Source organism: Monodon monoceros, unplaced genomic scaffold (assembly GCF_005190385.1).
Source record: "Monodon monoceros isolate NGI ecotype Baffin Bay Population unplaced genomic scaffold, NGI_Narwhal_1 Super_Scaffold_14, whole genome shotgun sequence".
Taxonomy (NCBI): domain Eukaryota; kingdom Metazoa; phylum Chordata; class Mammalia; order Artiodactyla; family Monodontidae; genus Monodon; species Monodon monoceros.
In genome coordinates, this window is record NW_021703770.1 from 5,779,269 (window position 1) to 5,792,259 (window position 12,991).

Sequence of the window (12,991 nt, forward strand, 5' to 3'; positions counted from 1 at the left end):
GCGATAATTAACCCACAGATTTTACCACCCTTCCCATAATGTTCACTTGTCAGTACAGTCGTCCCTCAGTATCTGCGGGGGATCAGCTCCGGGACCCTCACGGACACCGCAGTCCGTGGATGCGCGATCCCTTGTGTAAAATGGCAGAGAACGGTCAGCATTTGTATCTGCAGCCCCACGTTGGATGCGGAACCCGGGGGATGCGAAGGGCTGACTGTATTGCCTTCTGTCCTTGGTCCATGCACACGTTTCGCACAGATGAAAGTTCGTGGCTTACTTAACAATGATTAACATGCACATTTTGTTTTCCTTTGGTGCACTGTCTTCCTACTTTAACCTCTGAGGGCTTTTCGCGATACAGCATCAAGTATTATTTAACTATGCTCCTGTTGTTATAGGGTTTCCATATTTTTCTTTTATTGCAGTTGTAAATAATGCTGTACTGATCGCATTTATAGGTGGGATTCTTTAGATTATCCAAAGATGTTTATTGAGTGCTCAGATTACTTAGGCATCTTGAAAAGGAAAAACTATTTAGAACATTTAAACTAAAGAGAATGAATGAAAGCCTCTAATATCATTGAAAAGTTTGGCGGGGTTTTGCTTCTTTTTTTAATAAATAATCGCATTCCCACTTGAGAGGGTTTAGCTCACTTGCTGTTGCCACACAGAGAAATGCTGTTGTATTTATATCTGCACTTCGGTAATTCAGCTGAAAAATGAGTGCAGCGTGCCATGCGTCAGTTGCTACTCTTTCCTGAATCCTGTGACTCTTTGAAGCTGAAGACCATTTTAGAAACCTGCCCCCGTAAACAGAGCTGTGGGATTGTAAACTCGGCTGCAGCCGGGGCCGCTCCTAGTTTTCCGATGCAGCTTGAAGCTCCACTTGCTGTAATCGCCATGAAAGGCATCTTAATGTAAAACAAATGAATTGACAGTATCCTTCAGCACTTTCGGTGACAGGGCTGATGTACAGAAATGGATGAGCGGCAGGAAAAACTCGGGATAATTTTAAGCCATCCATCTGGGGTAACGGGACCGTGGGCCTGGCATTGGCTTGCATGGCAGTTTCACGGAGCTGGAGGGCAGGAAGGTGCGGTGCCATTTGGGCAAGTCACCCTCCTCTCTACCTGAGGCCCTGCACCTCAGGTGGAGTTCACAGCAGCCATCCCTTGTGATCGCGGGGAGAGTGAAACGAGAGCACTTGAGTGTCTGGCACTCAATACATTTTCATTTCTTTCTTTTGTTTTTATGTTTTGTTTTGTTTTTCTGAAAATATGCCAGTCCTTCTAGAGCTGGTGCATCATTTTTTTTTTTTTTTTTTTTTTGTGGTACGCGGGCCTCTCACTGTTGTGGCCTCTCCCGTTGCGGAGCACAGTCTCTGGACGCGCAGGCTCAGCGGCCATGGCTCACGGGACCAGCTGCTCCGCGGCATGTGGGATCTTCCCGGACCGGGGCACGAACCCGTGTCCCCTGCATCGGCAGGCGGACCCTCAACCACTGCGCCACCAGGGAAGCCCTGGTGCATCATTTTTGATGACTCCCCTGTCTAGGAATCACAGAGGAGAGGATAGATCGCCTTAGAGTCACAGTAAATAATTGGAGTAGCGGGCTAGCGATTTGTTTTAGCATCCTTCACACTCTTGGGTTGGATTGGCAGGAAATAGACGTTTACTGTGTCAGTTGGGACAGGCGTGGGGATCTGACTGATGACACTGTCATAGCTCCGTGCTTCCAAACTTTCATCGTTGCCTTGCAGAAAATGTGCTGAGGTCAAGTTGCTTCATGCCCTAAGTTTTCACTTAACTTTCCAAGACTCTCTATAATCAATTGGCATTCCCTGACAGGGTCTGGGTTTTATTTCTAATCTTTGCAGGGCTATTTTTGGCCTTTGTGTGTGTGTGTGTGTGTGTGTGTTTATTTATTTTTCCTATGCCCCCCTTTAAGAGACATATTGTGGAAGGAAACAACTAAATGTCTCTTGGCTCATAGGAGACATTGTGCCATTGTGTGTTGGCGGGAAAACTGTCTCTGCAAGCAGCGAGCCGGTTGACAGTGAGTGCAGCTCAGAGATCTCAAGAGCACACAGCTCTCGCCGTGGAGAGTGAAGGAGACAGGGAGAAAGTGGAGCTGGATAAAATGACTGTCTTTGGAAATGATGAGGTGTTTGGTACCAGTGGAATTTTTCATTTCCTTTTGATTAATTCCATGTAATTCTCCCTATCCCCACTTGGTTTTATTTTCGTCTTCACATCACTCCTCAAAAGATATCTTTGTGGGACTTTATAATTTCTTGTTTTGAGATAGAGGAATATGTGTTAAAATGATGATGTAATAAAAAACCCACAAATAAAATGCAGTTTTATCAAAACGATGCTAGTCTCCTGAAACCAATGCAGGGACTCCTTGTCCATCAGCTGTGTTTAAACGGTGTCGCACTGTGACACAGGCAGAGCCATCAATTGCTGGGAAAGAGTCTCCTACCCCCAGGCTCAGGGGTTTGGGGAGGGTGTCCGTGCACAGCACTGCAGGAGAGGCAGGAAGAAGGCCGAATAGGCTGAGGTTTCTGCTCCGTGTAGGTTTCTGATGGAAGGCACATGGTGTTTTCCACAGAGTTTGGGTCATTTTCAGCGAGCTCTGGAATGGGGGCTGCTAGGGCACCCACTCGTGTTCTGTGAGTGTTTACCAGCTGGCTCTCCCGGGGCAGGGAGAAGGGAACCTGATTCATAGCATTTGCCAATTTCTGTGCCGTGCATATTTCCGCCAGGGCCAATTTTAAGCTTCCAGTGTGAGGTCGCTGAGCTGGGAAGAGATGGTTCCAGCGGCCCCAGCACACCTCTGGTCCTGGGGGCACAGGTGCCACTTCCAGCCGCATGCCAGCTGGGCCCCATCAGGAGGCAGCAGTTCCCTCGGGCGCCAGTGCTTTTTGGCAGTTAGACTTGTACTCAATGCTACTTAAGTGTTTTATTCCCTGCTTATGTTTTATGTACTTCTCATATTTTGAAAGCAGATCAGACAATCTCTTGTTTATTCTTCTCAGCCCATCACTTGTTCATTAATATGGATTTGAGGTGTTTTTCCACAAAATACACATTTTTCACATCGTATCGCTTCAGTGGGTCTGCCCCCTTTCCTCCTTTTAAAATGCCCCTGATGAAGCTAGCTCAGGAGCTGGTTCACTAAATCACAGGTTGTGAAAGGCATCCGATGCTTTGATGCTAAGTGTCACAAACTCTCAGCTCATTCCTGGAGCTCACGGTGGGCTAACGATGGGGCTTAGCAGGCTGGTCCTTTTCCGGTGACCTCAAGGCCCTCCTTCAAGTCGCCCCAGGCAATTGGCACGAGCGGAGGGTTAGGAGCACAGACCCTGGAGGCGGGTCTGTGATCACTCTGGCCCCTGGACCAGTTACTTACCTTCTCTGAGCATCAGGTTGCAAAGATGAGATCTTACTCTTGAAGATTCCAGACCATGCCTGACATGTAACAAGTGCCTGATAAATGGTTCAAATTCCCTATCATGTTTATTCCCAAAGTCCTTCTTCATGGTGCATCTTGAGCCCCTCATGTGTCCCACACTGTGCAAGGCACTGGGCTGTGGTAGCATTTTTGCCCTTCCTGCCTGGGTTGGAGACAAAGGCTGGGCAGCGCCTCCGTGTTCTTGTCCTCTAACAGGAAGTACGCGTTCCTTTTAACAGGCCCCATGCTGCTCATGGGGGAGAGTCATCTGCTCCTCCTGGGTGGAGCCTTAGCTCAGGCTCCCCGTTTTAGGGGATCATTGAGGAAGGGGAGGCAGTTAAGATGAGAAAAGATGTGAGGAAGCGGACCAGGAGAAGGCTTAGTTTTGTCGCATCTGCTAAGATCTTTGCGCTGTTTTGAACAATTGTATTAGAGAAGTGTAAATACGTGTACCGTCCGTACCTTAGATGTACATTCACACCAGGTTCAGGGAAAACGGTATAGAAGAAAATCCAGAAACTATCAGTTAACCCAAAGTCCTTTATTTGACTTCTGGACATTTTTATTTTAAAATTGTTTATTATTAGGGCCTAGATCCCATACATTATTGGCAGGTGCTTCCAGTGCTGTGATGCTACACCGTGTTGTTGGTTGTTATTTTATATGTTATCTTCTCTCTCACGAAGCCCTATGGGGTTGGCGTCATCGTTTCCATTTTAAAATGAGGAAGCGTAGGGAGGGAAAAGGACCAGCCCCGGCCACAAAGTGAGCCGGTGGTCAAGCCAGACCGGGGTCCTGATTCAGAGTCTGGCTTTCACCACGGGTGTGCTGGATCTCAGATGCCAAGATTTTGAGGAGTGTGTGAGGGGACCAGGACGGATGGGGGAGACGTTGCTTAAGCTCCGTTTACCAGTTTCTCACTGGGGTTTGGAACGTCAGCCTGGCTTATAGTCAAATGCACTTGGTTTTTCCTCTGCAGTATTTCCCAAGTCCGATTTCGTATTTCACTTGTTAATAAAATCAAATTACTCTGTATCCACTTTCCTTTGATAATTAAGCTGCTTTTGGTCCGGTTACCCTTGAGTGCCTGTATTAGTTTCTTATTGCTGCTGTAATAAATGACCACAAACTTGGCGGTAGTTTAAAGCAACACGGATTTATGATCTTACCATTCTGAAGGTCAGGAGTCCAAGATGGGTCTCACAGGCTGAAGTCAAGTTTGCTAACAAGTCTGTATTCCTTCTGGAGTCTCTAGGGGAGGATCTGTTTTCTTGCCTTTTCCAGCTTCTAGACACTGCCCACATTCCTTGGCTCGTGCCCCGTCCTCCAAAGCCAGCAGTCTTTCTCAGGTTACGTCACTGGGATCTGCTCTCCCACTCCCCTCTTAGAAGGACCCTTGTGATTACATTAGGCCCATCCAGATAGTCCAGAATAATTCCCCATCTCAAGATCCTTACGTGAATCCTGCCTTTGAGATCTCTTTTGCCGTGGGAGGTCGCATAGTCACATGTTCCAGGGATTAGGATGTGAATATTTTTGGGGGGCCCATTGTTCTGCTGACCTCGCTGCCTTTTATAAGGATACAGGCTTTAGCATTTTTACCTTGGTAGAAGAGAAAACCAAGACCCAGAGAATTTAAGGAAGTGGTTCTGAGTCGCGTGAGCAAGTGCCAAATTCAGGTCTTCTGACTGTCCAACCCAGTGTCCCATGCCATTCTGGGAGTTATATTACTGAAAATGAAATGGAATTTTCCGTAATGTCAGCCACTGCAAAGGAGTGCAAATAGTTTAATGCTCAAAATTCCTCCAGAATATACTGCATCCCCAAAAGAACAAAGGGTTCCATGATGGAATTTTAAAATTGCTCCTGAAATTCTATCCTTTGGCCTGGTTTGTCTTTCCTCAGGAGGAATTTGCGACTTGGGCGGTGGGGGGATGTTTAGGGTTTTATGGTGCACACTTAATATCAATGCTGCAAGCAAATTCACCAGGCCTCCCCGTGACCTTTACTGAGTGTGGCCCTAAGCATTTAATGAATTGAAATGGAAATTAATATTTCTCAGCTTTAATGTCAATTAACTGGCATAGTTACACCTTCGGTCTAGATTACATATTTCCGTTTGTTCTTTAATTAAAGCCACCATGGCAAAGGTGGACGTTTTAATTAATGTGGAGGCATTCTCATATTAATTTTAATTTAAACATAAGGATGTTTTTCTCCCTAAATTAGTTTCTGTTAAAGAATAGCCCAGAAGGAACCTTCAATTTCATTTTAAAGCCTAAATTTTACCTTAGGTAGTTTGCTTGTGTTCATTGCCTCGTATTAAGTCTTTATAGAAGCAATGTCAGCTTAACCAAAAGAAAAGGTAGTGGTTCTCATACCTTGGAGGGTTTTAAAAGATGATTGTAGGAAAATATTTCATTTTAGATGATTAATAAGCAATAACAAAGAAGGTTAAAAAGTAAGTTTAATTATCCTCTGGGCAAGAAAGAGCAAGCCCACTTGATTTTGCCTAAAAAAAGAGTGCAGTGTATTTGAGTTTCAGAAAACAAGCATCTGTTTGAGCTGCCTTTTCTGTAGAATGTTCTGGTAGTTCAGAATTGGTGTCTGTTGCTGGTCTTTGCGCTGACTCTGGTCCCTGTCTCTGTTGGACCTGCTGTGCTCTCCTGTGCCCTCCCGGCATGGGAGGCCGAAAGTTTAAGGGGCTGTGCTGTCGGCCACCTGGGTTGGCTTCCGTTCCTTCTCATGACTTTCTGGGGAATCGCCCACCACCTCAGGTGATAGACAGGAAACCCCGGTTACAGAACGGTGCTCTCTGAGAGTCACTGACATGGAATTGATTCAGGAAAGCTAGCACATCCCAGCTACATCTAGGAGATGCTTAAATTAGGTGATGTGTACCATGAGATTTGTCTAGTTCTTATATAATTTGTTGACACCTTGTCATGAGGACAGAAGTCCTCTCCCTCCCTCCTTAGTGCCCCAGTGAGCAAGAAATAAATACTGACGCTGGGAGGGCACAGGGAAGCACAGCAGGTCCAGCAGAGACAGGGGACCGGGTCAGCAGACAGACTGACAACAACAGCAGGTGTCCTGAGAAGAGAAGGAGCTTGGGGAATGCAAAAGACAGAGAAAGGCGAGGATGGGGGGGAAGGGGAGGGGACAAGCCTGGAGAGGGAGGCAGGGACCAGGCTACTGGGGTCACAGGCCACAGCAAGGAGCTGGGGTTTTATTCTGGGTGTGATGGGAAGGCAGTAGAGGGTCTTACACCTATGTGAGATGTAATTTTGTTTGAGTTTTTATTTGTGTGCTGGGTGTAGAGCAGACAAACAGTGGCTGCGGGGAGACCAGTAGGTGCCTGGTGGTCCCATCTCACTGCCCCGGCCAGCTGAGGGTGCACACCTGAGGGTGCCAGCACTTAGCCTGACTCTAGCCTGCTAAATGTCTGGTAGATTTGGAGGCCTGATGCCGGGACTACAGTTAGCCTCCTGAGGGGCTAGAGTTTGTTTCTGGAAGCACAGCCTGTTAAATCACTTTGCTGTACACCTGAAACTGACACAACATTGTAAATCAACTCTACTTCATATAAACAGACAAATAAATAAGTGATTTTTGTCCAGCTCCTAATTTAGTTGCTGCTTCTGATATAATTTTAGAAAGATAGTCTTTGTGTGAGTTTTGTGTCGGTTTTTTTGGTTTTTCTTTTTTTATCCTACAGTTTTATATTCTCTTAACGAAAGCATCCAGATACTTCCTGGAACATGTGTAAGATTTAATCAATTAAATAAATAGTGACATTTCAGGTTGTGACCAGCTTTTTCATGTGTCCTTTAGCGGGATATTCACATGGGAATTTATATCACTGTCTCCCCTTCTGATGTGAAGGAGACTGAGAATCTGGCCCTTGGTCTTAGTGTTTTAGGATGAAGGAGATTGAGAAAAGCACCCATTGTCCTTCAGTTATTTTTTGCTCTCCAAATGATTTGTTATTTTCGAATAAAAACATGGAAAAATCATTTAAGCTGTTCAGCCACTTGGCCAAGGGAATTATGTTACTCATCTTAATTCTCTCTGGCACCTAAAATATTACGTGTGTATTAGGCTCACTGCAAATTCTCATTTAATAAGCGAAAAGAAATGCATTAAGTTTTAAACCTTTGCCCTGAAAAACACATATACTGTTGCTATTCTGTTTAATATTAAGGTAAGCTTGGATTGAAAGTGAGTACTGGAGACAAAAAAATACATCCCTTAGATTTGAAGCATTTGAATGCAAGGCAGAATTCATGTGTTGTGAATGTATCTTTTTACCTGTGTCTGTGCTTTCAGGTTGTTTGAAGTGTCCTGTGTGCAGCTTCGTTTATGGCACCAAATGGGAGTTCAACAGGCACTTGAAGAACAAGCATGGCCTGAAGTTGGTGGAGAACGAAGGAGATCCCAAGTGGGAGGTACTTTTTAAAGCATGGTATCGATTGTGACTTCCCTAAACGCAGATGACAAACCAGGCAAGCCCAGTGCAGTTCCTCAGAGCAGTGGGTTTTCTGGTTGGGAAACTTGGAAATCTTTTCAAACCCTGTCTCGTATCTGAGGGGTACCACTGGGTGAGAGCCAGGCCACGCATGTGACTTCTTACTCTGGGTTGCGTTTAGGCTGGTTTGTGAACGTCTGTGTTGGACTCGTCGATATTTTCACTTCTGTTATCACGAATTCAGAGTTTCAGAAGTTGCATCTGAAAGCAGAATGCACACAGGGCATATATTGGCAGTCCTCACCCAGAGGGCAGGGCAGGGCCCATTTGCTGCTTCTAGGCCCTCCTCTCCTTCCACCGGAGGCATGTGCTTCTACCCGTCACCTTTGTTTTCCCCTCAGGTGTTGGAACCAGTTTCCTGACTGAATTATATAAAAGCCAGTAGCTGTATTTTAAAAGCCAATAGTTGTTTCTCTTTTCAAGTACCAGGGGTCACACCAGATTGCAGTTTACCTTAGGCAGAGTTTCTCAAACTGAGTCCTGCTAAAGTTATGACCCGGGTAATTCTTCGTGGTAGAGGGCTGTGCTGTGCATTTTAGAATGTTCCGTAGTATCACTGACCTCTACCCACTAGGATCCATTCACATACCCAGCTGTGAAAACCAGACTATCACAGACATTGCCCGTGTGCCCCAGGAGTCAAAATCACCCCCAATTGAGAACCACTTCCTGAGAACTTTCTAGGGCATTAGAGTATCCAGTGGGCTTACTCCAGTTAAGAATAAGGGCTTTGAAACAAATCCAGCACCCCATGAAAAACAATAATACATCATGACAATGTGAGGAGTATTCCAGAATTCAGGGGAAGGGTTGTCCAGTAGGAGGGAATGTGTTAATGTGTCCATGTAGCCCATCATAATGAGAGGACTAGGGAGAAAAGTGAAATGATCATCTTCATAGATGCAGAAAAGGCATCTATGAAAATTTGACAAAATTCAGCATCCATTGATTAAAAACAGTCAATAAAGTAGAATTTGATGAATACATCTTTAAGATGAAAAGCAAAATGTATGTGTCTCAGCCCAAAAGCTGGCATCCTAGACTAGGGGGTTTCTTGCTAGAGTTGGGAACAGGATGAGGGTGCCCCAGGGGCTCTGGTTTTTAGCATCACGTGGGAGGCCTCAGCTGGTGTGTTGGACAAAGGCAGAGTAAATAGAGACATAAGAATCGGAAGAGAAGAAATAAAGTATCTCTGTAGACACAGGATTATGTTTTTGAAAGTCTGAAAGAATGAGTGAAAATCTACCACACACAATAAGCGGCAGATTAAAACATCAAAAACATACAATAGTCATGAGTTATCTATAGAGAGGGCCTAGAGCAAAGGAACAGAGACTAAAAAAGAGATATTTTACAGACACGAGGAGAAAACATAAGTGAATTCACTTATAAACTGGGAGTGTGGAGAACTTTCCTAACTGGAACTCAAAATCCAGATTCAGTTAGGGAAAAGACTGAAAAAAAATTGACCGCGTAAAAAAATTTTAAAACTACTATGTAAAAGAACTCAAGAAGTAGAGGGGCAAATGCCAAAAAAATATTTTCAGTCATATCATAGAAAAAAGGGTGAATATCTTTACATTATAAAAGGCTTCTAGAAATACTGATGAAAAAGATTGACAGCCCAATGGGCGAAAGATAAGAAAGGTTCATAGAAAAAGAAATGCAAGCGACCTTGAATATCTGAAAGCACGATCAACCTGCCACATAATAAATGTAAGTAAAACTTGACAGAGATAGAATTTCTTACCTAGTAGACTGGCAAGAATCCAAAAGTTTTGACATCATCCCTGCTGGAGAGGCTGAAGGGAAATATGCACTCTCATGCATTGCTGGTGGGAATGCAAAACGATGTGACCTTTATGAAGGGGAATTTAGCAGTATCTACTAAAATTACATATGTGTTTCTTTTTCCATTAACTAGACGATCCCACCGTTAGAAAATTATCCCAAAGTTATACTGACAAAAATGAGGAAAGGTGGGGCTTCCCTGGTGGCGCAGTGGTTGAGAGTCCGCCTGCCGATGCAGGAGACACGGGGTCGTGCCCCGGTCCGGGAAGATCCCACATGCCGCAGAACAGCTAGGCCCGTGAGCCATGGCCGCTGAGCCTGCGCGTCCAGAGCCTGTGCTCCGCAACGGGAGAGGCCACAACAGTGAGAGGCCCGCGTACCGCAAAAAAAAAAAAAAAAAAAATGAGGAAAGGTGATTGCACAAGGCTGTTTATTGCAGCACTGTTATATATAACATGTAGATAGATTGTGTGTGTGTGTGTGCACCAATAGATTGATGTAGAAATAATTCCAGATGTGTGTATATGCATGGTTAGTATACATACATGTATTTCTTAGCTTTCTGGGCTTAGAGGGCCTAGAAGCGGTGACACGCTGCTGGCAATGAGCTCACCTAGAATCCAGATCTCGGATTCTCAGGATAATCCAACCAAAGGAACCAGGGTCCCTTTGAAAAGTGGTTGATTCCAGGGCTGAGGCAGAAATTATGTAAGTTGACCCTGGAGCATTTTGCAGTACTAGAAAGTAACAACGTACTCCACAAAAATAAGACGGAGGCGTGCCAAAAGGACACACGAGACAACCCGAAGAGTTCCTAATGGGCCAGAGCTGGAACAATTTGAGTAACAAAGTAACTCATGATGGTATTGGACTAAAACTGAAAGAATAGAATAAATATCTCTGCATTCATACTGACATAAATAAATGATGGAATAAGTGGTGGAGAAGGAACAGTTCTTCCCCGCAGAAGAATGCTGATTAATAAATGTAGAAGGAATGAGGGAAACAGAAAATCACCATTGGAACACCACAGTAATAATTGCAGCAGGCAAGATCCATTGATGAATGCTAGAACTAGTAGACAGAAGTTTAAGGAGAAATACAGTATTTATGTAGCCTCAAAGTATCTCCCCCTAAATAATTAATTATAGAGGGAAAAGTGGTAACTTTACAGTGGAGACACCTGGCAGACACCACCTTAACCACGTGATCGAGGTCAGCATCCTCAGTAGTAAGACGTAGTGACTTCATGTACCCCCTGATATGATGTGATCAGAAGGGCAGTCACCTCGTGGTGCTCTTCAAAAAATCCTCAGCCTCCACCTGATCATGGGAGACCATCCGATGTATCCAACTGATGTGATGATGTGGATGGCCAGATGCCTGACCAGTTCTCTTCAGGAGTGTCTGAGGGACTGTCAGAGGTTGGAGGAGACTTTGGAGTTGTGGATGCTCAATGCACTGTGGGGTCCTGGATTGGATCCTGGAACAGAAAAAGGACGCCAGTGGAAAAGCCAGTGGAATCTGGTATTGTACCAATGTTGATATCTTGGTTCGATCATTGTACCATGGTTACAGCAGATGTCAGTATTAGGGGAAGTGGGATGAAGGGTATGTGGGAAGTCTCTGTATTTTTTTTGGAACTCTTTTGTAAATCTAAAATTATTTCAAAATAAAAGTTATAAAAAGGGAGGAAAGCACAGGTAGAAAAGGCAGGGAGATAAGATGGAGAGGGTAGGAAAGAAGCTAAACTTGTCTTAGCAGAGACCGACTGTGCAGTTTTGACTCTGGAACTCTGATATAAATATAAGAAATACATTTCTTATGTAATAATAAAAACAAAATTACACTTTAAAAAGCTAACCCTAAAAATTGAGAATAGAATGAAATAAAGTATCTGAACTATATATCAAAACGATGGCAGAACTACATAGAGAAAGACTATTTCAAGAGACTTTAAGATAGAAATTTGATTGTTCCTCCCTAGTGGGATATAACCTAAGGGCAAAAAGAACTGCAAAAAAAGTACTGTTTTCAGTTATTCCACCGTCAGTGGTAGGGTTGATATTGTTACTCCAAGGCTGTTGTTAGTGTTTACAGACTGGCGTGAAGCACATCAAGTGTGTTTAAATCCATGAGTTTATAATGATACTGGGAGAAAAATCCTTAGTCACCTTTGTAGGATATTAGGGAATCAACTCTATTTTGATAAATAAAACTCTGTTTTGGTAAATAAAGGTTCAGAGTCAAACAGTTTTTCTACCTCATCTAAATAAACTATATCTCAGGGTAACCGAATGTTTGTGGAGAGACGTTTTTTATAGAAGTACTCCAGCTAACAAATGAAGATTTACAGTATTGCCATTTTGCAACCCTCCACTGATGTCATGCCAACATGGCAAAAACAGAGACACTCAGACATAGTGTCTCCTGATGGAAGCACACTGTGTTACCCGTGGAGCCTTCTTGCCAGAAAGGGAACTGATACTTAATTAAGCTTCTGCATCTGACTTCCAGTTTACAGGAAATACAGTGGACAAGGGAACATATTCAATGATTCCATGTTGGTGCAGTCAGCAAAAGCCAGACTGTTGGAAACTCTGAAGGCAAACGACCACTTTTCCCAACACAACTATAAGCAGGGGAGAAAGAGTGGAGGGAGAGCCTATAAATACAAGTCCTATGAGACTTTTATCAGTCAGTTCTAATATATGGATTTCAATAACTTACTTAAATATGATTTGTAGAACAAGTTGTGAAAAAATGAGGTAATTGGGGAAATTAGAACACCATTAAATATGTGAAGATATTAAGGAACTACTGTTAAGTGCTTTTTTTTTTTTTTTTTTGGTGGTATGTGGTCCTCTCACTGCTGTGGCCTCTCCCGCTGCGGAGCACAGGCTCCGGACGCGCAGGCTCAGCGGCCATGGCTCACGGGCCCAGCCGCTCCGCGGCATGTGGGATCTTCCCGGACCGGGGCATGAACCCTTGTCCCCTGCATCGGCAGGCGGACTCTCAACCACTGCGCCACCAGGGAAGCCCTGTTAAGTGTTTTGAGTGTGACGGTGGTGTTGTAGTTATGGTTTGAAAGAGTTTTACCTTTTACAGATACATTCTAAAATACTTATAGATAAATTGATATGACATCCACATTAGCTTCAAAATCAGAGGACGGTTGTGTGGCGTGCACGGGGAGAGAGGCAAAGCAGGACTGGC

The 12,991-nt window shown here is 44.2% G+C and overlaps 1 protein-coding gene across 14 annotated transcripts in view; it reads left to right on the plus strand.

The window, feature by feature from the left end:
• The window catches only part of ZFAT (zinc finger and AT-hook domain containing), a 481,085-nt gene that overhangs the window by 238,060 nt on the left and 230,034 nt on the right, over positions 1 to 12,991 (plus strand). For all 14 annotated transcript variants that reach the window (XR_003793519.1, XM_029222687.1, XM_029222683.1 and 11 more), the window contains one exon: positions 7,786 to 7,904. Coding sequence is in view for 13 of the 14 variants with exons in the window: in XM_029222687.1 (XP_029078520.1) it covers positions 7,786 to 7,904 (119 nt within the window). In the remaining variant the exon portion in view is untranslated. The remainder of the gene's footprint in view (positions 1 to 7,785; positions 7,905 to 12,991) is intronic.